Source organism: Carcharhinus amblyrhynchos, chromosome 3 (assembly GCF_965287045.1).
Source record: "Carcharhinus amblyrhynchos chromosome 3, sCarAmb.v2.hapA, whole genome shotgun sequence".
NCBI classification, from domain to species: Eukaryota; Metazoa; Chordata; class Chondrichthyes; order Carcharhiniformes; family Carcharhinidae; genus Carcharhinus; species Carcharhinus amblyrhynchos.
The window spans coordinates 22,430,011-22,457,617 of NC_137326.1; the positions used below are offsets into that span (position 1 = coordinate 22,430,011).

Consider the following 27,607-nt stretch of genomic DNA (forward strand, 5'->3'; position numbering starts at 1 on the left):
CTGCAATCATCCAAACAAGTGGAGAGCATTCCATCATACTCCTGGATATGGATAGGTTCTGGGGAGTCAGGAAGTGAGTCACTCACTGCAGTATTCCCAGCTTCTCACGTGCTCTTGTAGCCACTGTGTTTATATGGTGAGTCTAGTTGAGCTTCTGGTAAACCCAAGGATGTTAACAGTGGGGGATTCAGTGATGGTTACTTTGGAGTCACATGTAAGCCAGACCAGGTGAGAACAACAGGTTTCCTTTCCTGAAGGACATTAGTGAATTAAATGGGTTTTTATAACAATTGATGATAGCGTCGTGGTCACCATTTTTGACATTGTTTTGTTAAAATAGATGAAGATAGCTGGGCCACAATGATCTACTGTAGTGATGTCCTAGAACCCAAATGATTGTCCTGCAACCATAACCATTTTTCCTTGTGGTAGATGTGGTTCCAGCCAGTGGAGAGCTTTCTTTCCAATTACCACTGGCTTCAATTTTACTGGGGCTCCTTGATGCCTCACTCAGTCAATTGCTGCCTTGACATCAAGGGCAGTACCTCACTTCACTTCTGGAATACTGGACCATGACTGGCTCTAGGTTGCAATGAGACCTGGAGCCAAGTGATTCTGGTGGAACCCAAACTAAGCACTGGAAAACAGGTTGCATGCATGGCACAGTGGCACAATGGTTAGCACTGCTGCCTCACAGCACCAGGGACCTAGGTTCAATTCCAGTCTCGAGTCACTGTCTATATGGTGTTTGCACATTCTCCCCGTGTCTGCGTGGGTTTCCTCTGGGTGCTGTGGTTTCCTCCCACAAGCCAAAGATGTGCAGGTTAGGTTGATTGGCCTTGTCAAATTGCCCCTTAATGTCAGGAGGACTAGCAGAGTAAATACATGGGGTTAGGGGGATAGGGCCTGATTGGGATTGTTGTCAGTGCAGGCTTGATAGACTGAATGGCCACCTTCTGCCCTGTAAGGATTCTATGATTCTATGAAGTAATAATTGATGGCAGTGTCTTTGGCACTTTACAATACTTTACTGATGATTGACAGTAGCCTGACTGAGTAGTAACTGAACAGATTAGATGTGACCTGCTTTGAACTTTGGCAATTATTGAGCATAAATCTTCAATACTATTGACAATATTTTGTTAAAGCCCACATCATTTGCATATAGCCTTTTTTTGAAATTACACAGAGTGAATCAAATTAACCGAGGACTGACATCTGTAATGGAAAGAGCTGGGATCACAGAATAGAATCCCTACAGTACAGAAGAGGCCATTTGACTCATCAGGTTTGCCAACTCTCCAACAGAGCAGCTTAGTCAGGACCTAATCCCCACCCTATCCCTGTAACTCCACACATGGCTAATCCACCTAACCTACACATTTGGGACATTAAGGGATAATTTAGCATGGCCAATCCACCTAATCTGCACATCTTTGGATAGATTATCTACATCTGATTGTAGATGGTTATGAACACTTCAACCTCATCTTCTGTTCTCATCTGCTGGACTCTGCCTTCATTGATGATGGGGGCGCTTATGGAACCTCTTCCTTGTGTCAGTTATTTAGTTGTTTACTATCATTCATACTGCACTGTAAAGCTTTGATCTGACAATCTCTTGGCCACGAATACTTTTAGTTGTCTACAGTATGTATGTGTTACAGCTACAACAGGCTGACACCTCATTTTCCAGTAGAACAGGTATTGTTCTTGGCACGTGCTTCTGCACTTTTCACAGAAGCAGGGTTGATCTCCTGGCTTGATGATAATGGTAGAGTAATGGACATGTCAGATCACGCAGATTGTAGTGGAATTTAACTCTTCTCCTGTTGATGGCCCAAAGTGCTTCATGGATGCCCAGTTTTAAGCTACTAGATCTGCTCTGAACCTATCCCATTTAGCATGCTGATAGTGCTTGCGCACCACGATAGACCATGTCCTCAGTGACAAGATGGGACTTCATCTTCACAAAGACACTGCTATGATCATTGCTGTCAATATCATCACTGACACCATCATCTTCAAGGTCAGATATGTCTCTTAGAACTCAGTGATCTTGGTGAATAGTGGGTGCCACTGACTCACTCTTGGGGTGACATACATAAGAACACCACCCAAATTATGTTCTGAGCTCTTGTTACTGTCAGTATTTTCACCAAATTGTGTTCAAAATGGAGGAGTACTGACTGGCCAGCTGTTGGGGGAAGTGGGGGCAAAGATGGTAATCAACAGGTTTCATCGTCCATGTTTGACCTGGTGCCATCAGCCTTCATGGGATCCAGGGCCAGTGGTGGGAACTCCCCAGAGCACTCACTCCTAGTCGTATAACAATGTGCTGCCACCTCTGATGGGTCTTCCCGTCTGGTGGTACCTTCAACCTTCCAATACTAGTTTATCCACTATAACAAGTATAAATCAGTGATGTGAGTTTTTGTGAAACTTAAATTTCAAATGCTGTAATTTCATTTATAACAGTGGCTTTTACAACCTCAGGACATTCCAAAGTGCTTTATAGCCAATGGAATGCTTATCGAAGAGTTGTGATGTAGGAAACATGGGAACCAATATGCACACAGCAAGCTCTCACAAGCAGCAATGGAATAATGGTCAGAAAATGTGTTATACTGATGGTAAAAAAGGGATTAAACATTGGCCAGAACAGCAGAAAGGACTCCCTTGCTCAATAGGATCTTTAACACCCACCTGAGAAAGAACAGAGCCTCGCATTCAGCAATACTGCAGCATTTCCTCACTACTGCACTGGAATGTCAGCTGGGGTGATGTTCTTCAAGTGTCTAGAGTGGGACTTGGACCCCACAACTTTCTGATTCGAAGGCGGGAGCACTACAATTTGAGCCATGCCTGGCACTATGCGGCAGCAAAGCTTCCAATAATTTTGATTCAACTCTAGCCTGGCTGATGTATAAATCATGTAACAATTCAAACCCAAGGTCACAACCTGAAGCAGATCTGTTACCTGGGACTCCTTTACTCCTTGACGTCTATTTATCATTGGCTTAATACAATGGGCGGGATTTTCCAGCCAAGCTCACTCAAAACCAGAAAATCCCACTCAAGGTCAAATAACCTTTGCATGGTCCACCCCCCCCCACCCGCTACAGTTCCCGAGGTGGGCAGGACGGGACAATCCCCGCCCCCCCATGTCTACATTAAAGATTGAGAATGTCAAAAAGAAAAGCAGTTAAATGTGAAACTAAACTACACCACAGCAAATATTTTACTTGAATGTGTACACCAGGTTCAGAAGTCACTGCACCACAATGCTGGTTTTATGCAGCTGTACTCACTCCATTCCTTGGGCTGTCTGACGAGCAATGTCAATTAGCTGAAACATCTCCAGCTTTATTTCTTGCACATGCAAATGCTGGTACAGGCTGTTCCCTTCGCACCACTGAGTGACAATAGCCAGGTTAAACTTAGTCATGTAGCCCATAAATAATAAGATGTTTACGTGCCGTGTCTTTCTGTGACAAGAGAAAAGATTACAATCAGAAGCTGCAAAAGAAATTGATGACAAGAAAGAAAGAGAACTTTAAACAGTTTATATTTTTTCTTTGCCAATTTTCTTCCCTCTCTCAAATCCTAAAGGTATTGACTACTTGCCAAGTTGAATCAGTGATAGACATCCACAGATTTGGCGTGTGAACCACGATAGTTATGTTGAAGAGGGCGGGTACTTGGAGCTGAGCCCACAAAAAGATGAGCCATGATCTTATTGAATGGCAAAGCAGGCTTGAGGGACTAGATGGCCTACTCCTGCTCTGAGTTCTTACGTTCTTATAGTATTTTGTCTCTGTAGAAGGCTTCACTTGGTCCTGACTTGGAATACTGTGTCCAATTTTAGTCACATCCAGTGAGTGATGGTACTGAATCTTTGGAAAGGTTGTAGATGAGGGTCGCTGAACTAATTCCCAGTAAATAGCATCTTATTTATCAAGATGGACCAAATGGTAGAACTCTATAGAAGAAGTGAATCAGATGGAGGCTCTTAAGATGATGAAGGGATTAGATTGTGTTCCAGTTGGTATTTTTCTTCCAAATAAATAGTTGGGGGCGGCGGTGGTGGTGGTGTCACAATTTTAATATTCCAGGTTAGACATAGAGCGATGGTTCTCTTCCCAGATAACAGTGGGGGAGATAATATTTGGGGGAGATCCTTCTTACCCAACCAGACGATCAAGGCTAGTCCAGAAGACCGCTGGCCCTGTGTAAGAGGCGACATACATCCCAACCAGAAACAGATTCCGCTTTAGGGAATTCAGCAAGTTAACGTACACCGCATGAGATGGCAGCCTGATCTAGATGTCCACTGTTATCTGGGAAGAGAATCATTGCTCTATGTCTAACCTGGAATATTAAAATTGTGACACCACCACCCCCCCCTCCCCACCCTGACTCTATTTATTTGGAAGAAAAACATCAACTGGAACACAATCTAATCCCTTCATCATCTTAAGAGCCTCCATCTGATTCGCTTCATCTATAGAGTTCTACCATTTAGTCCATCTTGATAAATAAGATGCTATTCACTGGGATGCTATTGATAAATAAGATGCATCTACAACCTTTCCAAAGATTCAGTACCATCACTCACTGGAGGAGACTAAAATTGGACACAGTATTCCAAGTCAGGACCAAGTGAAGGCTTCTACAAAATCAAAATACTATAAGAACATAAGAACTAAGAGCAGGAGTAGGCCACCTAGTCCCTCAAGCCTGCTCTGCCATTCAATAAGATCATAGCTGATCTTTTCGTGGGCTCAGCTCCAAGTACCCACCCCCTCACCATAAGAAGGGCCTGTTTGTGCTGTAGTTTTTCTATGTTCTGTTCTAAGTGTGTTCAGGGCTGAGGTAGACAGATTTTTAATCAGTAAGGGAATCAAAGATTATGGGGGTAAGGCAGGAAAGTAAGGTTGAGGATCATCATATCAGATCAGTCATGAACCCATCGAGTGGTGGAGCAGACTTTCAATGGGCAATGGCCTACTTCTACTCCAATGTCTACGGTCATATCATGTGGTTTCAGGTGTGATATATGCTGTGATACACAAGCTCTGTGTGGGACAGACTGAATGGACCATTAGCACTGCAAACTGTGGTCAGGTTTTCTCCTCCCTAGCCAGTGGTGCTGAGGTCAGCCATTGCATCCATTCTCATGCTGTAAGCAATATGAACTAAATTAATCTATATAGCTCAAAGGCCTCTATGAATTATAGTCCATTGACTGACTTGGACAAATTCAGCGAGGCATCAGATACAGTGGCACAGCGTTTAGCACTGCTGCCTCACAGAGTGCCAGGGACCTGGATTCAACTCCCGGATTGAGTCACTGTCTGTGTGGAGTTTGCACTTCCTCCCCGTGTTTGCATGGGTTTCCGCCGGGTACTCCAGTTTCCTCCCACAGTCCAAAGATGTGCGGGTTAGCGGATTGGCTAAATTGCCCCTTGGTGCCAGGGGGACTAGCTAGGATAAATAGATGGGGTTATGGGGATAGGGCCTGGGTAGGATTGTGGTCAGTGCAGACTTGATAGGCCAAATGGCTTCTTTCTGCACTGTAGGGATTCAATGATTTTATGACTTCCCAATGTCAACGGCATGAATTTATATGGTGTCGTTCGCATGGAAAAGCATCACAGGGTGTTCCAGAGGCGGAAGCAGACAACTGGACAGCTTAATCAAGGTGGGGAGTTTTAAAGAGGCCCTTAAAGAAGGAAGGGAGAAGGATAAACAAAAGGTTTGCGGAGGGAATTATTCATTATGCAGCCTGGACAGCAGAGGGAATGGCTGTCAAGAGTGAAGCAAGGGAAGAGAAGCCATGTGGGGATAAGGCAACAAAATAAGCAGAATGGAGAATTGGGAAACAAGGTGCTTGGAGGATTAGAGGCAATTGGGAGGGGCTGTGCCACAAGAAGAAGAATTTTGAATTGGAGGTTTTGGGAACCTGGGAATTAATATAGACCTGCATGGACAACACTCAGCACTGCAAATGAGCTGAAGCTTGCAAAGTATGTAAAATGGGAGGCTTGTTTATTCCTTTAACTCTGTAACCTCCTCTACCCTTTCGATGCTCCTCCAATCCCTCGTGAATCACCCTTCTTCTTCACTCCACTACTGGTAGCTGTACCTTCAGCTGTTTATGCATTAAACTCTGAAATTCCACCCCCCCCCACCCCCATAAATATCTCTTCCATTTTCTCCGACTTTAAGATACAGCTTAAAATCTAACCTCTTTGGCCAAGCTTTTGGTTACCTATCCCAATGTCTCCTTACATGACTTAGTCTTAAATTTAGGACTAAATGTTTTCAGGCCATCATATAAGCGGGTGGGACCTAAACACGTCAATAAAACCCGGCTGCACAGAGATTGGGGTGCTATCTCTAAAGGATGCCCCGATCTGAGAAGCAAGACACCTCCCCCCGCCAAGGGGGCCTCAGGAATCCCATCCCACCCCCATTCGGAACCACAATTCATTCCAATCCCTATGATTGTCAGCACTCTCCCCCCTCCCCCAGCATGTTCATCGGCCACTTGTCCACAACCTCCTCCACCAAACTACCTTCACCGGCATCCCCTGCTTGTCTGTCCATTCCCAGCCCACAACCACATCTGCATCAGTCCTGCATACCCAATCCGCAACCCGCCAAAACTCATGAGGTTCCCATTGGGGCCTGCCCCCTTGCTACTGGGTGGCATTGCCAGGTGACATAGCCAGGGCGCTGCCCGGCCATGTCACTCATGCCCCCCCCCCCTCCTCTCCATGGGGCTATACTTATCTTTAAGGCCCCAAGGAGACCACATCGACAGGTTTTACATCTGTGTAGACCATGCAGACGTGACGCGAGCATGGTTTGAGGATATGGCGAGGGATCAAGATACAGTGAGGGCGTTATTATATTAAAATGCATGTAAATCAGGTTCACGCCCGCTGTGGGCCTAAACCTGATGATGTCATCGGTAAGGGGTGGGGAAGATCCAAGGTCACAACAGACGGCAAACGTGGGCTCAAGATCATCCCCTTAATCTTTCCTGTGGAAGATTACTACTATTTGAAAGAGGCTACATAAACGTACAATGTGGAACATGGTTAGCTCCCCCTGCCTTCTGCTTTTTCATTGCCCATTGGCAAAGCGCTAAACTCCTCCCTGGATATCCTACCAAAAGCTGTTTCTGTGACTGCTGCAATCTTGATAAAAAAAAAAATTTGCATTTACATTGTGACTTATAACATCATTAATGCTTTGCACAATGAACTAATTTTGGAGCTCAGTGAATTTTTTAAGCAAAATAGAAACATTCTGTACTGGCAACATCCCATTATCAATATTGATAGAAGTGACCATTAAATCTTCATTTTTTGGTACTAGTAGTCAAGGGAAGAGTATTGAACAAAACACTGGGAGAAATGCTTTACCCTTCTTACCTTAGTACCTGAACCTCATTCCGAAAAGCCAGCAGTTGTTCTGGTGTTGGATCTGTCACCTTTAGGATCTTTACAGCTACATCACCTGAAATACCAAGTTCACAACATTTTCCACCAGTAATACAACACAGCAGTCCTGTCAGGTAGTCTTGATCTATGACATGCAACTTTCGTTATGTATCATTGTGATACCAGAGCTGCAATCTGTATCATACCATAAGAAATCTCACCACTTTATTGATATCCCAGCTTCACACTTTCTCCAAACGCTTCAACTCTAAATTTTAAGATTTATTTATTAGTATCATAAATAGGCTTACATTAACATTGCCATGATGTTACTGTGAAAACCTCCTAGATGCCACACTCCGCCGCTTGTTCGGGTACACTGAGGGAAAATTTACCAAGGCCAATGCACCTAACCAGCACATCTTTCGGACTGTGGGAGGAGACCCTCAGGAAACCCAAGGGTGGAACGTGCAGACTCCGCACAGACAATGACCCAAACCGGGAATCGAACCCAAATCCCTGGTGCTGTGAGGCAGCACTTCTAACCACTGTGCCACCATGCTGCCTCACATACACTGGTAGAGCCATCATGAAAACCCCCAGAAGGATGTGCACGTTAGGTTGATTGGTCATTGCCCCTCAGTGTGGCTGTGTAAACACACAGAATTACGGGGATAGGGCCTGGATGGGATTGTTGTTGGTGCAGGCTTGATGGGCTGAATAGCCTCCTTCTGCACAATAGGAGTTCTATGAATCCAAGCTTCAAATAAGGTTTGACTGCTGATATTAAGTAATTATTTTGTGACCAAACAATATGCCATTTTAAACAAACAAATTATCTATCTCAGATTACGATGCTAAAACTGATGTTTCAGCCACACTGTTGTAATGCCACAAGTATATAATAAATACTTTAAAAACTGATCATACAGATGAAAGTTATATTACAAAACCAATATAAGACAGTCTGTGACAATCTCACCTCATAGCACTTCAACTCATTAACATTTTGTTCATAAAATCTTTTAGTTTCTGTAATTTTCTTGATGAAAAATAAATCAGATTAATAAATAACATTTTAAAATTCATTTTTATGGGATTTGGGTGCCATTTGCTAGTCCAGCCCATCCCTAATTGCCCCTGAGAAGGTGGTGGTGAGCTGCCATCTTGAACTGCTGCTGCCCCTGTGATGTAGGTACATCCATAGTGCAGTTAAGGAGTAAGTTTCAGGATTTTCACCCTGTAATAGTGAAGGAACGGTGATATATTTCCAAGTCAGAATGGTGAGTGGCTTGGAGGGGTACTTCCAGGTGTTCCCATGCACCTACTGACCTTGTCCTTCTAGATGGTGCTGCCATGGGTTTGGAAGATGCTGCCTAAGGAATCTTGGTGAGTTCCTGCTGTGCATCTTGTCAATTGTACACACTGCTGCTACTGTGCATCGGTGCTGGAAGGAGTGAATGTTTGTGGGAGTGATAGCAATTAAAAGGCCTGGGTGGTGTTGGAGAAATGACTGATGACATTTAATTAAGAATTGACATTTATTCCCACACCCAAAGTAAGGCCAGCAAAAATATTGCTGCATAGAGATATGGGCGAATTCAGTTATCCAAAGGTATGTTACACATGATGTAACATAAAGATAGAACAAGATATAAAATCTGTAACTATTTTATTTCAATTAGGAGTTTGAAAAATTGAATTTCTCTCTTATTTTTCTATCTTCTAGATGCTGTGCTATACTTTGGCTCTCCCAGAGATGTGAGCAAATCATCAAAGAGAGACTCACCCTCAGGCCTTTTAAAACTTTGGACCACAGCACTACATTCTGTGCCAGTAAAAATTTTCTACAGTAGGACTGCTCACCTTCTATTGAATGTGCTATGAACATGTCTCAGCTACTCAGCTTTGTTCTCACTTACAAGAGAAGGGCTTGGTAGGAACCAAATTTTCCTCAGATGCAGCTTGTAAGGGTAAATAACCCATAAACTACTGCAACGTTGAAGAAACAACAAGCATCAGAAGCATAATAGCAACATTTATGAATGACAGCAGAGAGCTTAGCAGTAAAATGAGGAAGAAAATAAACTCTGCTTTGATATCTGCCTGTGCTATATTTCTCCTACATTGTACCGAATAAACAGATTAGTGGAATACTCTGCAGATATGTGAAGCAAGAAAACAAGAAATAGAAGTAAACATTTCATTGAAAAATGCCAAAGAGTTTGGCCTAACAAGGTCTGTGATTTGCCTAAACTGGGTCGAGTAAAAGATCAAAGCAGCCAAGGAGGTTAAACTGAGGCATTACCAGATGCAATTTTTCAAAGCCATCTTGGCCTTTTGGCTAAGATGAAGCTCAGTTCAAGCCCTGAAGGTGTTGCAATGCCTCATCCTGTCAGCTTGGCTCTTGTTTGATCGAGCCCAAGGTAGGATGCAAAGTCTTGCCTTGTCAGCTTGGATCTTGCTGGATCGAGGCCAAGGTGCGATGCAATGTCTTCTCTTGTCAGCTTGGATCTTGTCTGTCCCTCCTGTGGGGACCACGATTGGACTTAATTTGAACTGGGTTTTTTGAAAAAGAAAGGCCCAAGTGTTCAAATACATGGACCAGAATTCTTCAGCTGTTCACAAACAGCGGGATTTTCCAGTCCCACTGCAGTGAGTGGAGATTTGGCTGAGTGCCAAATTCTCTGTCCTTGCTTGCAGCAGCAGTGGGACGGGAACGGCTGGAAAATTCCGGCCATCATTTCCCAGAACAGCGAGTTAGGTAGATAAAGCCGTGAGGTTTTGGAATCAGAGGGGCACAAAATAAAAGCAAAGATGTTAAAAAGTAGGATTACACAAGACAATGGCTAGGCCACAGGATACTGTGTGACGGTTTGGATTCCCCACTCCAAGAAAATACACTGAAACCATAGAGAGTACAGCATGGATTCCAGAAGGGTACCAGAGATGCGAAATTCGAGTGACAAAAATATTTTTTGGGTGGCATGGTAGCACAGTGGTTAGCACTACTGCCTCACAGTGCCAGGAACCTGAGTTCAATTCTCAGCTTGGGTCACCATCTGTGTAGAGTTTGCACATTCTCCCCATGTTTGCATGCCCCAAGTGCTCCGGTTTCCTCCCACAGTCCAAAGACGTGCAAGTTAAGTTGATTGACCAAGCTAAATTGGCACTTAGTATCAAGCAACCAGTAGGGTAAATATGTGGGGTTACAGGGATAGGGCTTGGGTGGGATTAAAGTCGGTGTGGACATAATGGGCCAAATGGCCTTCTTCTGCGCTATAGGGATTCTATGATTTGCAATACAATGAGAACGCCAAGAGAAGAAGTAAAATTATGATATAATGAATGAATAAATCCACTTGTGGGATCATGAATTAAAATTAATCACTAAGGGAAAGCTTATAGAGCAATTTCCTTAACTAAATTCTTGCATCATGTTAAAAGTTTACTTATTAGTCACAAATAAGGCTTACATTAACACTGCAATGAAGTTACTGTGAAATTCCCCTAGGCGCCTGTTTGGTTCAATGGACCTAACCAGCATGTCTTTCAGAATGTGGGAGGAAACCGCAGCACCCAGAGGAAACATACGCAGACACAGGGAGAATGTGCAAACTCCACACAGACAGTGACCCAAGCTGGGAATCAAACCTGGGTCCTTGGCGCTGTAAAGCATAGTGCTAACCACTGTGCCACCATGCTGCCCATGTTACGGGGAATAGCTGAAGCAGAGACCAGTGCATCTTGAAGAGAATCAGTAGTTCAAGAAAAGGAGAATATAAGAACGATAGAAAGCGAGTTGGAATTAGTTTTGGATTTCTTCAGCAAAGAAGCAGTGCAAACAAAATGGGCCAGTGATCTCCTTTAGTGTAAACCTCTGTGGGAGCTTTTAAGCAGTTCCAATTCAAAGCCACAAAATGAAACTGACAAGTTGCAATCCAGTTAGCTTTCAGTCCAGTTTAGTGCCCAGCTCAAACTTTAGGGCTGTTTTTTCATTTTCACATTGAAGCAAAGCTGTGTGCAACCCAAACTTGCTCCATTTCCATTACCACATTTCTGCAAACTTCCTCAACTAATCAGACTAAACAAACCATTTATTATTATCAACGGTATAAATAACCAATGAGGAGACAGGCCAAGTTCGCCCACAAATCTTCAACACCCACCCACTGTGGTCAATGCTGCAATTCCAAATCATATTCTCTCCATTAAACCACAAGGAAGCCACTGTATGAACAGTCAGTTTGGAGAAGTGTTTATTTATTAAACTTTTTTTTAAAAAAGAGGGGAATTGAGTCAAACTCTAAATACCAGCTTTATAACACCTAGATAAACGCCTACATCAAACAGGCGATTTAATAAAGATTTTCAGTTCATTTAGGAAGCAAATGTTAAAAATCAAAGTGGAGATGTAAAGTACATGAGTAACATCTCACACAGCACATGTATGAGCAACTGTAACCCTGATTGAGGTTTCTTCACCCAACAACTTACGCAAGACCCATACATGTCACATACAGGTTAAGAATCAAGAGCTGACTAACCTCAGCCAATTTAGACTAATGGTTTCTCTAAAAAAAATACATTAAGCCAGTGTAATATTCTCTTGTAAACTTGATTTTAAGATTCAGCTCTGGAGTTTGGGCAATTTGTTACTTCAATCTACATTGGGGTGGCACAGTGGCATAATGGTTAGCGCTGCCACCTCATAACACCAGAGAAGCGAGTTCAATTCTGGCCTTGGGAAACTGTCCATGTGAAGTTTGCGTATTCTCTCTGTGCCTGTGTGGGTTTCCTCTGGGTGCTCTGGTTTCCTTCCACAGCCCAAAGGTGTGCAGGTTAGGTTGATTGGCCATGCTAAATTGCTCCTTAGTGCCAGGGCAATTAGCAGGGTAGATACATGGGGTTACTGGGATAGGGCCTGAGTGGGATTGCTGTCAGTGCAGGCTGAATGACCTCCACCTGCACTGTAGGGATTCTATAAAAACAGCATTTTTCTCCCTAAACGCAGTACATCTCTCACCATCTCTATCTCCCTTCAATGAGAGTTTTGGAGACAAATTACTTCCCGATCTCATCTACTTCCATCAGTAATTGAGTGCTGTAATCCTCAGATACGTTCCCTGGCCTGGTGTACCCTCCAATTCTTTTATCATTCCTTTCATAGGATATGGGTGTCGCTGGCAAAGCCAACATTCGATGCCCATCCCTAACTGCTCTTCAGAGGGTAACCACATTGCTGTGGGTCTAGAATCACATGTAGGCCAAACCAGGAAAGGATGGCAGCTTTCCTTACAGGGAGGTAGTGGTGTATGCTAATGTCACTAAATAGCAATCCAGAGGCTCATACTAACATTCTAGGGACACAGTTTCAAATCCCACCATGGTAGCTGGATTTTAAATTCAATTCATAAATCTGGAGTATAAAGTGATGGTGACCTTGAAACCAATAGTCCAATGTCATAAGAAAAAAATCTGGTTCACTAATATCCTTCAGTGGTTGACTCCTAACTGCCCTCTGGAATGGCTTAGCAAGCCACTCAGATGTATCAAACTGCTATGTAGCCTTAAAGAAACTAAACTGGATGAACCACCCGGCCTCAAACTGGGCATTGGAAATGACAACAGTAAACTCAGACCCTGCCTTAGTCCTCCCTTACTAACATCTGGGGGCTTGCGCCAAAACTGGGAGAGATGTCCCATAAACTAGTCAAGCAACAGCCTGATACAGTCACACTCATGGAATCATACCTTACAGACAATCATAGAATCCTACAGTACTGAAGGAGGCTATTCGACCCATCAAGTCTGCACCATCTACAATCCCACCCAGTCCCTATCCCCATAACCCCATACATTTACCCTAGCTAATCCCCCTGACACTAAGGGGCAACTGAGCATGGCCAATCCACCTAACCCCCGCACATCTTTGATGTGTGAGAGGAAAACAGAGCACTGCAGGAAACCCCATAGACATGGGGAGATTTTGCAAACTCCAGACAGTCACCCAAGCCAGGAATTGAACCTGGTTCCCTGGTGCTAGAAGGCAGCAATGCAAACCTCTGTGCCACCTCCAATGTCCCGGACACTGGCAACATCATATCTGGGAGTCCTCAAAATCTCATGACATGAAGCCAATCATGGGAAAGGAAAACTCCTGTTGATCTCCATCTACCACACTCCACACCGGTCAATGGTTGAATCAGAGAAATTTCAATGTCTATCATCAACAGTAGCACAGTATCACCACTATGGACTGAGCTGGCCAAGTCCTGATGGATATAACTGTGAGATCATGTCTGCAGCAGGTGGTAAGGGAACCAATAAGAGGGAGAAACCTACATCATTTATTAAATATATTTTTATTGAAAATTTTCTATTTTTAACATAATGCAACAAACTCCCAAAATCCTGTACAACACAGAATAATCATCTTTCACATATACATACAGAAAAAGACTTTTAAAAAATTAATATAATTAGTTCAAATTACTGATTGGAATTGGTACTTCCCTTTGCATGGATAATGAAAGGATATTTCGAAGAGGGGTGATATCATAACAAAGCCATGGGCACACGGCACAATGGTGCACATCCTCACCTACAGGATAATCATAGAATCCCACAGTGCAGAAGGAGGCCATTCAGCCCATCGAGTCTGCTCCGACCACAATTCCATCCAGGCCCTTTTCCCATAACCTCACATATTTATCCTGCTAATCCCTTGACACTAGGGGTCAATTTAGCATAGCCAATCAATCTAACCCACACATCTTTGGACTGAGAGAGGAAACTGGAGCCCCTGGAAGAAACCCACGCAGACACGGGGAGAACATGCAGATGCCACACAGACAGTGACCCAAGCTGGGAAATGAACCCAGCAGTGCTAACCATTGACCACCATGTCACCTCCCCCACTGTGTCACCCCAGATAATATAGACAAAGCTATACAACGTATCTGGAGGGTTACAGATCGCAAAGCGGAGCCGAAACCAGCACTCCACAATATCCAAATATTGAAAGGATACCTCAGAGAGAAAGAGAGAGAGAGAGAAATACCAGGATAAGGCCATAGGCCTCTGACAAGACATGATAATGCCCATTCTCACATACAGGATAACAGGAACCAGAGCTACATAATCTTACAGGAGTGGCTCAGATATTGCGGAGCCCAAGTAGTTCTCATACTCAGGCTCTGCAGATAACAGGGTTCTTACCCACCAGAGGGAGAGGACTCATCCAGATGTGCACAAAAGGGGACATCTTGGGTGAGGATAAATTACTCCCTTTTTTAATATGTTCTCCACACCATCTAGAGACAGATTTTCAAAATGGTTACTGTCCTCGCTTATACAGAGTAAAAAGTCTGACAACACCAGGTTTTAGTCCAACCTATTTATTTGATAATATACTCACAAGCTTTCGAGGGACACCCTCTTCGTCAGGTGAATGGAGAGTTCTGGCCTCAGACAGAGCATATCATTACACCTGAGGCCAGAACTCTCCATTCACCTGACGAAGAGGGTGTCCCTCGAAAGCTTGTGAGTATATTATCAAATAAATAGGTTGGACTAAAACCTGGTGTTGTCAGACTTTTTACTGTGTTTACGCCAGTCCAACGCCGGCATACCCACATCTCGCTTATACAGCCCAGAGAATCTTGGGATAGTACCACAATTATAAGAGTGGTCGATGGGTCAGAAATTGCATTAGAGCAAGCTTCCCCCATCTCCAGCTATACCAAACTCAGGTCCTATCATCAGCAGAACTTCTGTCCAGTTTTTTCACCAGGGAAACTTTAAAAGCCGGAAGAAGAATTGTCTAGACATCCACAAATGGGATATCCCGGGGGAGACAAAATCCTCTTCTTCCCAATAGGATAATGTCCTCCCCGTACATTCCAGGAGCAAAATTACAAAACACCTACTGACAAGAATTACAAAGCAGCTACTACCATTGTTTGTATATCCAAGGAGAATATAGGATATAAAAAGGGCTGAACAACCAAAGATTCTCACACCATACTTAGGCGTGCACCAAAAAATGCTCCCCCCAACTCCAGCTACACTGCAGGTGCCAATGACACACAAACAAGTATTTTCCTAGGATACATGATCCGTCTGCACCTTTACAGGAGACCAGAGATTCTTTGGCCCCAAGATGACAAAAATACAAAAACAAATATGTTAAACTGTTAGCTCTAAGGCGATATTCCTCACCCACTGTGAGGACTTGCAAGGCCAAACCTATCACCTCTACACTGAACTGCCTGCCCACCTCCCCTGTCATGACTCTACTCATATTATCCATAATTGAAGTAAAGGATACCATACAATAGATTCCACCATTATAAATGCAAGGATAAGACAACAAAAAAAGGATAAGTTCCCCTCCAAGCCACATATCATCTTAACTTGGAACTCTATTGTAGTTCTGTCACTGTCACTGAGTGAAAGTCCTGGAATTTCCTTCCTAACAACACTGTGTGTGTACTTACACCAGACGGACTGCAGTAGTTCTGCAGTGGACTTATCACCACATATACAAGGGGAAATGGGAATGGGCAATGCTGACCTAGCCAGTGATGCCCACATCACATAAATTAAAAGATATTTCTCTAAGGAACCTTAATGGGTCTGATGGGGTTTTTAAAACAATCATTGATGGTTTCACGGTTACCACGATGGAAAGTCCCTTTTCAATTCCAAATTTTAGCAGCTGAATATAAATTCCATTAGCCATCATGGTAGGACTTGAACCCCTGTCCCCTGAACATTCGCGTTGGCCTTCAGATTACTAGTCAAATGGCTTTACCATCATATCACCAAATCCCCCATCTCCCTTTCCATTTTTGGATGAAAGAATGAAGATGGAGGAGATAGCAGCTTAACATAACTAGAGTTAGCACCCTGAGTGACCAGAGTTGGGTGATAAATACCTGCCTCACCAGCAATGCCTACTTGCTGAGAATGGGTCTAAAATTTAAATTGGCAATCTTACTCAGAGAAGCCACAGGTAGGTTAATGGACAAAAATGTGGTTAAGGGTCCCGCTGCTTCAATAGAGTGTGTTTTACAAGGCTGGGGTTGAGGCTCCTGATTGTAAAGTAGAGGGAGCTTTGCATTTGACTATGCTCCAGTTGACCCTAGGGACTGCATGATACAGACAATGATAGTTTAGTTATCAGTGTAACAAGTAGCTTTACATTAACACTGCAGTGAAGTTACTCCAAAAATTCCTGAGTCGCCACATTCTGGTGATGTTTGGATACACTGAGAGAAAATTTAGCACAGCCAATGCACCTAACCAGCACATCTTTCAGACTGTGGGAGGAAACCAGAGCACCCAGAGAAAACCCATGCAGACACGGGGAGAGCGTGCAGACTCCACACAGATAGTGACCCAAGTTGGGAATCGAACCCGGGTCCTTCGCATTGAGACAGCAGTGCTAACCACTGTGCCTCCATGCCACCAGTGGATGGTTGAGGTGGGGACGGTTTCGCTCCCCAACATGAACATCCTTCATGTTTGTCAACACATAAAATTCAGTGGAAGAAAATACCTACAGAAGCTCTGCTTATTCATGAAAGGTCTTCCAACTAGACATCTTATCAGCAAGGTCATTGATTAGCTGGACTCCCTTCCAGGATATTATAATTTAATACATAAAAATTCAGAATTCCAATGCTACTTATTTGGCAGGGCTGTCCTAGCAGTTCAAGCTTTTCTACTGTCCAAAATGCAGACATTTTCAAGAAAAAAAAGCACTTATTTAGATGGCTGGATAGACATAGAAAAAATCAATCAGCTTCTTACCATGCCACTTTCCTTTAAACACAGTTCCGAAGGATCCAGATCCTATTCGCTTCAATAATACTACTTCCTCCCCTTTTATTTCCCAATAGTAACTGGAATCTCTTTGGACACGTGGACGCTGTAACAGAGTAATGTTCAAAACAACAATGTAAATACCTCAGACAACATCAACCTCATTTTCAAAATATTGGGGGATCTCATTAAAACTTATACAATTCTAACAGGGGCTAGACAGGGTAGATTCAAAATGAATGTTCCGAATGATGAGGGAGACCAAAACTAGGGGTCATTGTTTGAGGAAAAGGGGTAAACCTTTTAGAACTGAGGTGAGGAGAAATTTCTTAACCCAGAGGGGGTGATTGTGTAGAATTCATACCCGCAGAATGTAGTTGAGGCCAAAACATTGTCCGATTTCAAGACGAAGTTAGACATAGCTCTTGGGGCTCAAGGGATCAAGGGATATGGGAGGAAGGGAGTATCAAAATATTGAATACGATGATCGACCATGATCAAGATGAATGGTGGAGCAGGCATGAAGGGCCGAATGACCAATCCAGCTTCTAGTTTCTATGTTCAAAGCATTCAAGCCTCTACTATCTTCCTGACTGAAATCACTAATTTATCAAAAATGTTATTTCACTAACTCTGTCGAATGCATTTAGGGCTTAATTCTTCCCAAGCTGTTCAGACACTAATCAGAAAGCAAAATGATGGGCAACAGATTTGTCAAGGGCTCCCCCTTCTATATCCAGTCTGCTGAGTTAGTGACCTCAGCTGGTGCAACCGAGTTGAGCACAATTGGCCTCAGCGTTCCTGGGTTAGGGAAAGGAAAGCCTGCTAGGATTCTCACTTCAGGTTACTACCCAAAACTTACCGCGGGCAGAGTTTGAACATGAGTGCGTGACTTAGGGCTGGGCAGAACTGCAATGTCCATCATGATATGACCACTTGGCCACGCTCCCTGATAACGCTTGCACGTTACTCAGAGGGGAGGACTGTGGAACCATACCCTAAGAACAGCTTGCATCTTCAGCAGGAGTAGCGCGTGAAAAGTAAAATTCAACAGGACAAAAGGAGAAAAGAAATCAAGTTTATTACTTCAAATCATCGATGGTCTTTTAAAGAAGTTTTTATTGGTGGAATTTTATGGTGTCTCCTAGTGGCAGGATGGAATGACACCACCTTCCCCCACCCCCCCCACCATTTTTTTGGCACCACCTCTACCATGACAAGCTATAAAATTCTACCCCATCTCTCATCTCCTTGAAGCCCCTTTTGCCCCATTCACCGCAGTTCCTGCTCACCGGTTGTGATAACAAATAGAAAATGTCCTCGCAAGCTTTTGCATATGACACTTTAAGGCTGCTGAATGTTTAAGAGTGCAAAGGTCCTCTGATTTTTTTTTTCCCTGTGCACCTTTGAGTGAATGTGTCTAACGTCCATCTCCCAGGTATTAAAACAAATTTCCAATCAGGTGAGGTAGGTTTGCCTTGACGTTCAGTTCCCTTCTTCTTTCCACAGGAGGTAAGGAGGACATGTCACAATACATTCCAATTCCATTTTGTTAAATTAATGCCCACTGTTTTTAAATCAGATGGGAAGCAATTTCTCGTCCAAAATAGTGTCAGTAATACAATTTAAAACAAAAATTCTAAATTTTCTTCCTCCCAGGCTGGTCATTAAAGACAAATAAGGCAAACTTCAAGAAATATTATCCACATGATTGACTTTTTATCCATTATGAATGCAAGAAAAAGATCTGTCTGCAGCATGTTCATTTTCTCACTTACTAGCTTGAATCTAGGTTGTAAAATAAATTGGGAAAGGATATAAAGTTGAAATTGTATAAAATACTGGTGAAGCCATAACTGGAATATTGTATGTAATTCCGGTCACCACATTACAGGAAGGACATAATTGCTCTGGACAGAGTGCAGAGGAGGCTTACAAGAATGTTGCCAGGGCTAGAAAAGTGTAGCTATGAGGAGACATTGGATAAATTTTGGTTATTTTCCTTGAAACAAAGAAGGCTGAGGGATGACTTGATTGAGGTGTACAAAATTACGAGGGGAAGAGAAAGAGTGAACAGCATAAAATTTGGTGGAGAATTCTAGAATCGAGGACAGAGATTCACGATAAGTGGCAATAGGTGCGTGGGGGACATGAGGAGGAACTTTTTTTTATGCAAAGGGTGCTGGACATCTGGAATTCACTGTCTGAGTTGGTGGTGGAGGCATAGATCTGAAATTCTTTTAAAAAGTACCTGGATCTGCACCTTATGTGCTGTCCAGGGTTATGAGCCGGGTGCAGGGAGGTGGGATTAGAAAGGGAATCTGGATGTCCTTAGGTTGGCATGGACAAGATGGACCAAATCTGTAACTTTTCTTGGGTTCTATGGTTGTTTACAGGAAAACGGTCTTTTAAAATATTAACATTTTAAAGATCATAGCTATTGATACGTCTGTTCCTGTGAATAGTCACCCCATTGAAATATTTTCACCTATGTATACATAACATGCTACACTGTGAAAGCATTCCAAATACAGAGTCTTAAGTAGAATGGTTCGGAATACATTTGTAATTAGTTTACTTCAACTTACAATCTTCTTTATTCCTTCTGATGTTGCCGATGGTCTCCTATCTTTATGAGCTTGAACCGGAGACTTTTGCTTAGATTCACGTGTTGGACTTAAACTGGGTGGGCTATTCGACAGTGCTGATGCAGGAACTGAAGAAAAGCACATGGCCACACTTTACTGTTAATGCTGGGATTCGACTAAAAAAAATTTCAACCCACACAAAATTCAATGGTCCCAATGGCCTCCTTCTGCACTGTAGGATTCTATGATTCTATGAAAATCTGTTTTAAATTGATGTTCCTAAAAGTTTGAAATATGGTAAAATCTGGTGTAATCATCATAACTGAAACTTATATGGTAGGTGTCAGTGTGCACACAGTCAGCACTCAAACCCACATTGGTCAGTTGTCCAATAGCCAAAAACTGTCTACGCTCATGGGAGGTGAGTGCCTGGTAAGGTCTCATTGGGGTCCAGTTGCCTCCAAGTTGGCAATTGAAAATTGGAACAAAGGCATCTGTGGCAAACTTAGTAACATGATACCCGAATCAGGAATGTCCACAGTAGTCCAGGGCAACTAGATTTTCGGGCCCCCAAATGAAATCTCAAAAGGCAGGATCCTTTAGATGGGCACTGAGCTACATCTAGTTTGGATCCAAATAACCTTGTACTATATTTTAATACTATCGGGCAGCACAAACTGTGAGTTTATTTATTAGTGTCACAAGTAGGCATACATTGACACCGAAATGAAAATCCCCCAGTCACCACACTCCGGCATCTGTTTGGGTACACTGAGGGAGAATTTAGCATGGCCAATGCACCTAACCAACATGCCTTTCAGACCATGGGAGGAAACCGGTGCACCCAGAGGAAACCCACACAGAACAGGGAGAACGTGCAGACTCTACACAGACAGCGACCCAAGCTGAGAATTGAACCTGGTTCTCTGGCGCTGAGAGGCAGCACTGCTAACCACTGTGCTGTGCTAGCAGGCTGTCTGGAATTGATTCAGCTAAAATAGGGAGTATCCCTGTGCAAACTTGAGGATCCTCCCAACCAGCATCCAAATGCTCTGGACTTGATTAAAACACTGCAGGGAGATGGTGCGTACTTAATAACAGAAAACTGGACACTTTGCCTAAATATATTTCACAGTAGCTTGGTTTGGAGACTCAAGCGCAGAGATGGATGTGCACACATGTCAGACACTCAGGTCACCAAAATGTAAAAAAGTTACAAACAATAAAATCTGAGTTAAGGTAAAACATACTGAACAAATAAAAGGGAATGATCTATCCATTAACATGTCAATAAGCATCATGATTGTACAACAACTGGTATACTACATGGTACATCATCACTGGAAGAGCATGGGGAGAAGTAAAAGCTGTATCATTGCTTCATATTGGCACAAAATTACTTGCTCCCCCCCCATCTTGCTGAAACCCAGGCCAGATGTTAACAGGAAGAATATAAAATAATCAAATTACCTCTTTGAGTGTGACTTCTTATTACATCCTGTAAAAGTAAATACATGTATTATTTCTGACTGGCATCAGCACAAATACAAGGTGAGTTAAAGAAATGTGATTTATTTAGTTCATGGGGATGGATGAGGTGCCAGTAGCTATCATCACTCAAATGAAGAGACATTAGACATTATTATTTCAAACCTTAGCGAATAAAATCGGAAGGATGAAGCAACATAATAAGCTAAATTGGTAAATCTACATTTTAACTTAAAATGGGGAAATTCAAAAAGAAGCAGCAGCAAAGATTCAAAACAAGGCCAGTCAAACCAAATCTCCTCCATGTCAAACAGTGACTTAACTGTTAAGGTCATTCAGCTGCCAGTCAAGCATGTAACAAGGTAGATTGGGTAGTATTCCACCACATGCATGACTTGTGCCTTTTAGGTGTTGGCTCTGCTTTGGAAAGTCAAGAGGTGACCTACTCTCTGCAGAGTTCCAAGCCTCAAAACTGCTCTTGTAGCCATAGCATTTATGTGACTGGTCCCATTAAGTTTCCAGTCAATGGTGTATCTCCAGTTGTTGATGGTAGGGATTCAGTCATGGTAACATCATTGAATGTCAACAGTAGGCAACTAGATTCTTTCTTATTGAAGATAGTAATTGCCTTACTCTTGTGTGCATAGGAACACAATAGCAAAAGTGATCCATTTGGCCTATCAAGCCTGATCTGCCATTCAAACAGTCATGGCTCATCATCTGCTCTACACAATTTTCTCCATATCTCTTGGTATCATTACTTTTCAGAAATTTATCTATTTCTTTTTGAACATGTTCAATGATTGAACTTCCAAATCATCCAGTCTGTGGAGAAAAACTGCAGCAGGCGACGGTGCTGAGGGACCTCGGGGTCCTTGTGCATGAGTCGCAAAAACCCAGCTTGCAGGTGCAGCAGGTGGTCAGGAAGGCGAATGGGATGCTGGCCTTCATCGCAAGGGGGATTGAATATAAAAGTAGGGAGGTCTTGCTGCGGCTGTATAGGGCATTGGTGAGGCCGCAGCTGGAGTACTGTGTGCAGTTTTGGGCGCCGTACTTACGCAAGGATATTTTGGCCTTGGAGGGAGTGCAGAGGAGGTTTACTAGGCTGATGCCGGAGTTGAGGGGGTTGAGCTATGAGGAGAGGCTGAATAAATTAGGCTTGTACTCGTTAGAGTTTAGAAGAATGAGGGGAGATCTCATTGAGACGTATAAGATGATGAATGGGATGGATAGGATAGAGGTGGAGAGTCTCTTCCTGCTCAGAAAGGATAGTAGGACTAGGGGGCACAGCCTCAAGATAAAGGGGGGGCGGTTTAGAACGGAGTTGAGGAGGAATTTATTCACTCAAAGGGTGGTGAATCTCTGGAATTCTCTGCCCGTTGATGTGGTGGAGGCTACCTCGCTAAATATTTTTAAGACGCGGGATGATGGGTTTTTGATAAGAGAGGGGACTAAGGGTTATGGGGAGAGGGCGGGAATGTGGAACTGAGCCACGACAGATCAGCCATGATCTTACTGAATGGCGGGGCAGGCTCAAAGGGCTAGTTGGCCTACTCCTGCTCCTATTTCTTATGTTCTTATGTTCTTATGTTCAAAGTCCTCTGGAGTAGAGAATTCCAAACATTCAACTTCTTCTGAGTGAAGAAATTTCTCCTCATCTCCGTCTTAAATGAACTGTCCTTTATTCTGAGACTATAACCCCTGGTTCAAGACTCACCAGCCAGGGGAAACATCCTATCTATATCTACCTGGTCACACCCAGTAAGAATTTGGTCGTTTCCAATGAGATCACCTCTCATTTCTCAGAACTCTAGAGAATATAGGCCCAATTTCCTAAATTGCTCCTCAGGAGGCAATGCTGCCAGCCCAGGGATTAGTCTGTTGCACCCTCTCTATAGCAAGTACATCCTTATTCAGTTGAGGACACCAACACTGTACACAGTACCCAAGGTGCAGTCTCATCAAGGCAGTAGACAATTGTAGCAGGACATCTTTGCTCCTGTACTCAACACCAGGTTGTGGTGGAATAAAACTCCCCTGTTATTGATAAGCCACAATATTTCTTTAATATCTAGTTTGGGGTTGGTGGATTGATTCTAATCCTATCCCATTTACACAATGGTGTGCCACACAACAGAACGGATGATTGCCTCAATGTGTGAGGGGATGGCCGCAATGCAAGAAGGAAGTTCGTCTTTGCAATGAATGTGTGGTGTTCATTCTGACAGCCAGTGTTGTCAAGTGCAGATTTTTTTTTCACAGATGCACCATAGAAAGCATTCTTTCCGGTTGTATCTCAGCTTCATATGGCTCCTGCTCTGTCCAAGACCACAAAGATCTACAAATGGTTGTGAACAAAGCCCAGTCCATCATGCACACCAGTCTCCCATAGATTGATTCTGTTTACACCTCCCGCTATCTCGGCAAAGCAGCCAGCATAATCAAGCACCACCACATCCCATACATTCTCTCTTCCACCTTCCTCCATTGGGAAAAAGATACAAAACTCTGAGGTCATGCACCAACTGACTCAAGAACAGCTTCTGCCCTGCTGCCATCAGGCTTTTGAATGGACCAAACTTGCATTCAGTTGGTCTTTCTCTACACCCTAGCTATGGCTGTAACACTACATTCTACAGTCTCTCATTTCCTTCTCTATGAACGGTATGCTCTGAATGTATAGTGCACAAGAAACAACACTTCTCACTGTATACTAATATTTGTGACAATAACAAATTAAATCAAATGCATCTGTGACAGGTAGACTGGCAAGGACGAGATCAATTATGTTTTTCACTTAAGCTGGTGGTCTCACCATCTGCCACAAACTCAATTTAGTTGATCGATCATTCAGGACTCAGCCAACTTAGTCTTCAGGGGTAATACCGAGCCACGTTTGTTGATGGAAACTGAAGTCCCAATCCACAGTACATTCCTTGCTTTCCTCAATGTTTTTGCTGTATGAGCCTGACTTTTGGAACAGGTATCATTTCATGAGCTCCCTGACAAGTATAGCAATATGGTTGCACTATTAACATGTTTGCGTGGTTTGAGGTTAACACTCAGTTAATTAACCATCTTCGCTGAAAACGGGATCTGTGACAACTCCACAAGTGACAAATCTAAACGCTGTGCCAGATCGACAATAATCTGTCTGCTTGAACTTCTGTCATTTTGAAAGCACATCCTGTCTTGTTAGCAGTCTGTAACAAATTTCCTGGACTAACTTGCAAGTTCAGAGAAGGTTCTGAGGAGTATCAGCCAGCCTTGAAACAATCTAATTTTAAACTCTTCCGCTGAAATCACAAACCTTGAAAAGTGAACATTATCTTTTGTCAAAATTTCACCTTTTAAATTTTCCACAGAATGTTAGCTCCCAGGATTTGCAGTATTATCACAGGACGCTAATTGTGGTGTTACATTATTTTACTCGTCTGCAAAATTTCAGACAAGTAAATGTAAATAAAAAGGAACCACTGGCTGGTCAAATTGAAGGAAGTGGCAGGCACACATATGATCGTCATAAATTTGCCAAATTATTAGTTACAGAAATGGCCAAAACATTCAAAGAATGTTCACTCAATGTTCAAAACTGTTTTAACTCAAAGTCATCAACTAACTAAACAATCCATGAGAATACCAAGGGGGCTGTCATCAATTTGATGGCAAAAAAAATTAATTCCCTATAATCCACCTACATCCAGAACATCCTCTTCACAAACAAGACTTAAATGGAGATTTATTACTTCTGTTCATCAAGGAAACCCTACATGTGGCCCCAATATGCTCTTAACTTTACCACAAAGCAAACTGAAACAATCTGCAGGACTTTCTCTTTTTATTTTTAAAAGGAATAGTTTGGTGATTGTGATGAAGGAAACGTGATAGTCTTTGTCCAAGGAATGGAGGATTTGCTGCAACTGGCACCATGCCAAGAAGAAACACTGACAAAAAACAATCTAAAGTAAATTTTGTATCAAAGTCATTTTGTGCTACTGCAATGTTGATGTGCTGCACAAGGGGCTGAAAGCAACTCCTGATTAGGGTCACAAAATAGTGGAGCATATACATGGATGAGAATGTTTTGTGTAAATACTAATTGAGGTGGGGTGTGCGGGGAGAGGTGGCGGGGCGGGGGGGGGGGGGGGGGGGTGCGGTGTGGTTTGTTTTGGCAAAAGGATTAAATCCTATAACAAATACTTGAGCTCACAAGTAGTATCGGTTTGGAAGTCCAGACTTCTCACACAATTTTCAGGCTAATGGATGAACATGTTGATTTCACTACACCTGCAGATATTAACCAGAAACAGGCAGGTTTAGCACCAAAGTGCTGTTGAAGTATAATTTTCATGGAGCTACATATATCAGTCCTTCGCACCCATTTCCAATGAAGGTGTGAGTTGGAGCATTTTGCAGAATGGATCAGGGACCGAGGGAGGTGGTGGAACTGCAGGTCCTTGTGGAGGAGGAAAACTGTCCTCTATTCCTGTACCTGCAGGGGGGTATGGGGGAATCCTACAGAGGGCTCCAACACCCTTCTGCAGCTTCCTGTTGCAGCAGCTGGCACTGCTCTGCCTCACCTTATGTTCTTCTTCCATTCCTCATCCAGTCCAAGAGAAATCCTCAGCAAAATGTCCACTGGGGAAGCATTCCCTTTATCCTGGTCATCCTTATAAGCTGTCCAGCAAGATGAAGCAGCACAGTTCTCAGTGTGTTTCATTGGAATCCATGGAGAATTTTTGGAATAGATTTTGCTTGATTCTTGATGAACTCTAGACAAATTGTCCCAGAAAGTCCTGCAATGTGTTTTAGATGAGCCCTTCACAGTCCCAGTAAAAAATGATCACAGATTGCTAAGTATCTTCATAGATACAGCTTTACAATTTGCATCAATGTCTGGCGGAGGTGGGTAAGTGTGAGCGATTGGGGATGGTCAATTCTGGTGTTAGACCAAGATTTTTCGGTCTAACATTTCCTCGGTAACTATCCAGATAAATAAGTCAGAATTGTCCCAAGTCTAGCTCAGAACTGGAGACATTCAAGGAGAGTCCCAAGGAGCAGGGAAATTGCCAGTCAGAAGTTCAAACTTCCTGGGTAATTCCCACTGAGCTCAGCATGTCAGGACATCTGCATGGTCCAGGCAAAATCTTGGGCCTTACATCTGGTCTCTGCCAATCTGGAGACCAGTAGGTACAGGCCATTATTTATTTAGAATGGCAAATGTGAATTAAATCTAGGAGCCAAAGCAAAAAACAGTCAGCAAAGATCTACATGTTCTAAGCAGCTGCGTGTTCGTAGACAAACGCAAGTTCAGGGGATTTTGTCAAAGTACTTGGAGATGAGCATCTGTTTCTTTTACCTCTATAATGCTGTTATCAATCGGCATGGTGGTGCTGGACATGTGAACATTGGGAGTGGATGAAGACCTTTGCCGTTGGCAGAGTTGACCTTCTGTGGATGAGAATGGCATTGGGCCGTTGAAGGCATGGGAGCTGGAGTGCCTGTACTGCAAGCTGGGAACAGGGAAAAAGGAAAAACACAGGCTGAGAACAGTCCAAGAAGCAGACAATAAGCTGTGATGGAACTTCTTCTTTGAAACTGGCTTAACGCTTCCAACTTACCTCTCAGGAAGTCGAGAAAAAGACTCGCGGACTCGGCGTGTGGTCATTTGTGTAATAGATGGCACCACCCCATCACTGTTTGATGTGGAGAAAAGTCTGGAGTATGCTGTGGCTGCTTGATAAGCTCTGACAGAAGGTAAAAACGAAATGAGCTCTCAAGAATTGCTTAAAATGTCTAATCTATTTACCGCAATGAATAAAGAGAATATCTTCGAACACGGGATAAATTATAAAATTATCACATACTTGTGGGAAATGCATTACTTCAAATCAATGTAAGGAGAGAAGACAGCTTAAGATAAAGTTATGGATGAAGCTTTAAGGAACCAATGCAGCTGTTATCAGGCCTTTTATCTGGAATGCGAGCTTGTATACACTCTGAGAGCAAAGGGTTTAAATAATGCTTACGATATGAAGTGTCATCTCTTGCTCTCCTCTCCTACAAATAAAACAGTCCAATGGTAAACTGCAGGAGGATTGGGAAGGGGACACAAAAGTGTCAGTTAAAGAATAGTGTTAACAGACTATGGATGGGATTTCCTAGATCTTTCCACCAGTGGGATCTACTGGTCCTGTCTAATCATAGACTGGGCTTTACAGGATGCCTCAAGCTAAAAGGTCAGGG

The 27,607-nt window shown here is 43.1% G+C and overlaps 1 protein-coding gene across 7 annotated transcripts in view; it reads right to left on the reverse strand.

Annotated features, from left to right (window-relative positions):
• raf1b (Raf-1 proto-oncogene, serine/threonine kinase b) overlaps nt 1–27,607 on the reverse strand; it is an 89,238-nt gene that overhangs the window by 21,173 nt on the left and 40,458 nt on the right. For 6 of the 7 annotated variants that reach the window (XM_080182128.1, XM_080182121.1, XM_080182134.1 and 3 more), the window contains 7 exons: nt 26,983–27,108; nt 26,721–26,874; nt 21,344–21,371; nt 19,874–20,001; nt 17,274–17,391; nt 7,446–7,530; nt 3,312–3,488 (listed from right to left, as the gene is read on the reverse strand). In XM_080182128.1, coding sequence (XP_080038254.1) covers nt 3,312–3,488; nt 7,446–7,530; nt 17,274–17,391; nt 19,874–20,001; nt 21,344–21,371; nt 26,721–26,874; nt 26,983–27,108 — 816 coding nt within the window. The remainder of the gene's footprint in view (nt 1–3,311; nt 3,489–7,445; nt 7,531–17,273; nt 17,392–19,873; nt 20,002–21,343; nt 21,372–26,720; nt 26,875–26,982; nt 27,109–27,607) is intronic. The other variant, XM_080182135.1, reaches the window with a different exon arrangement.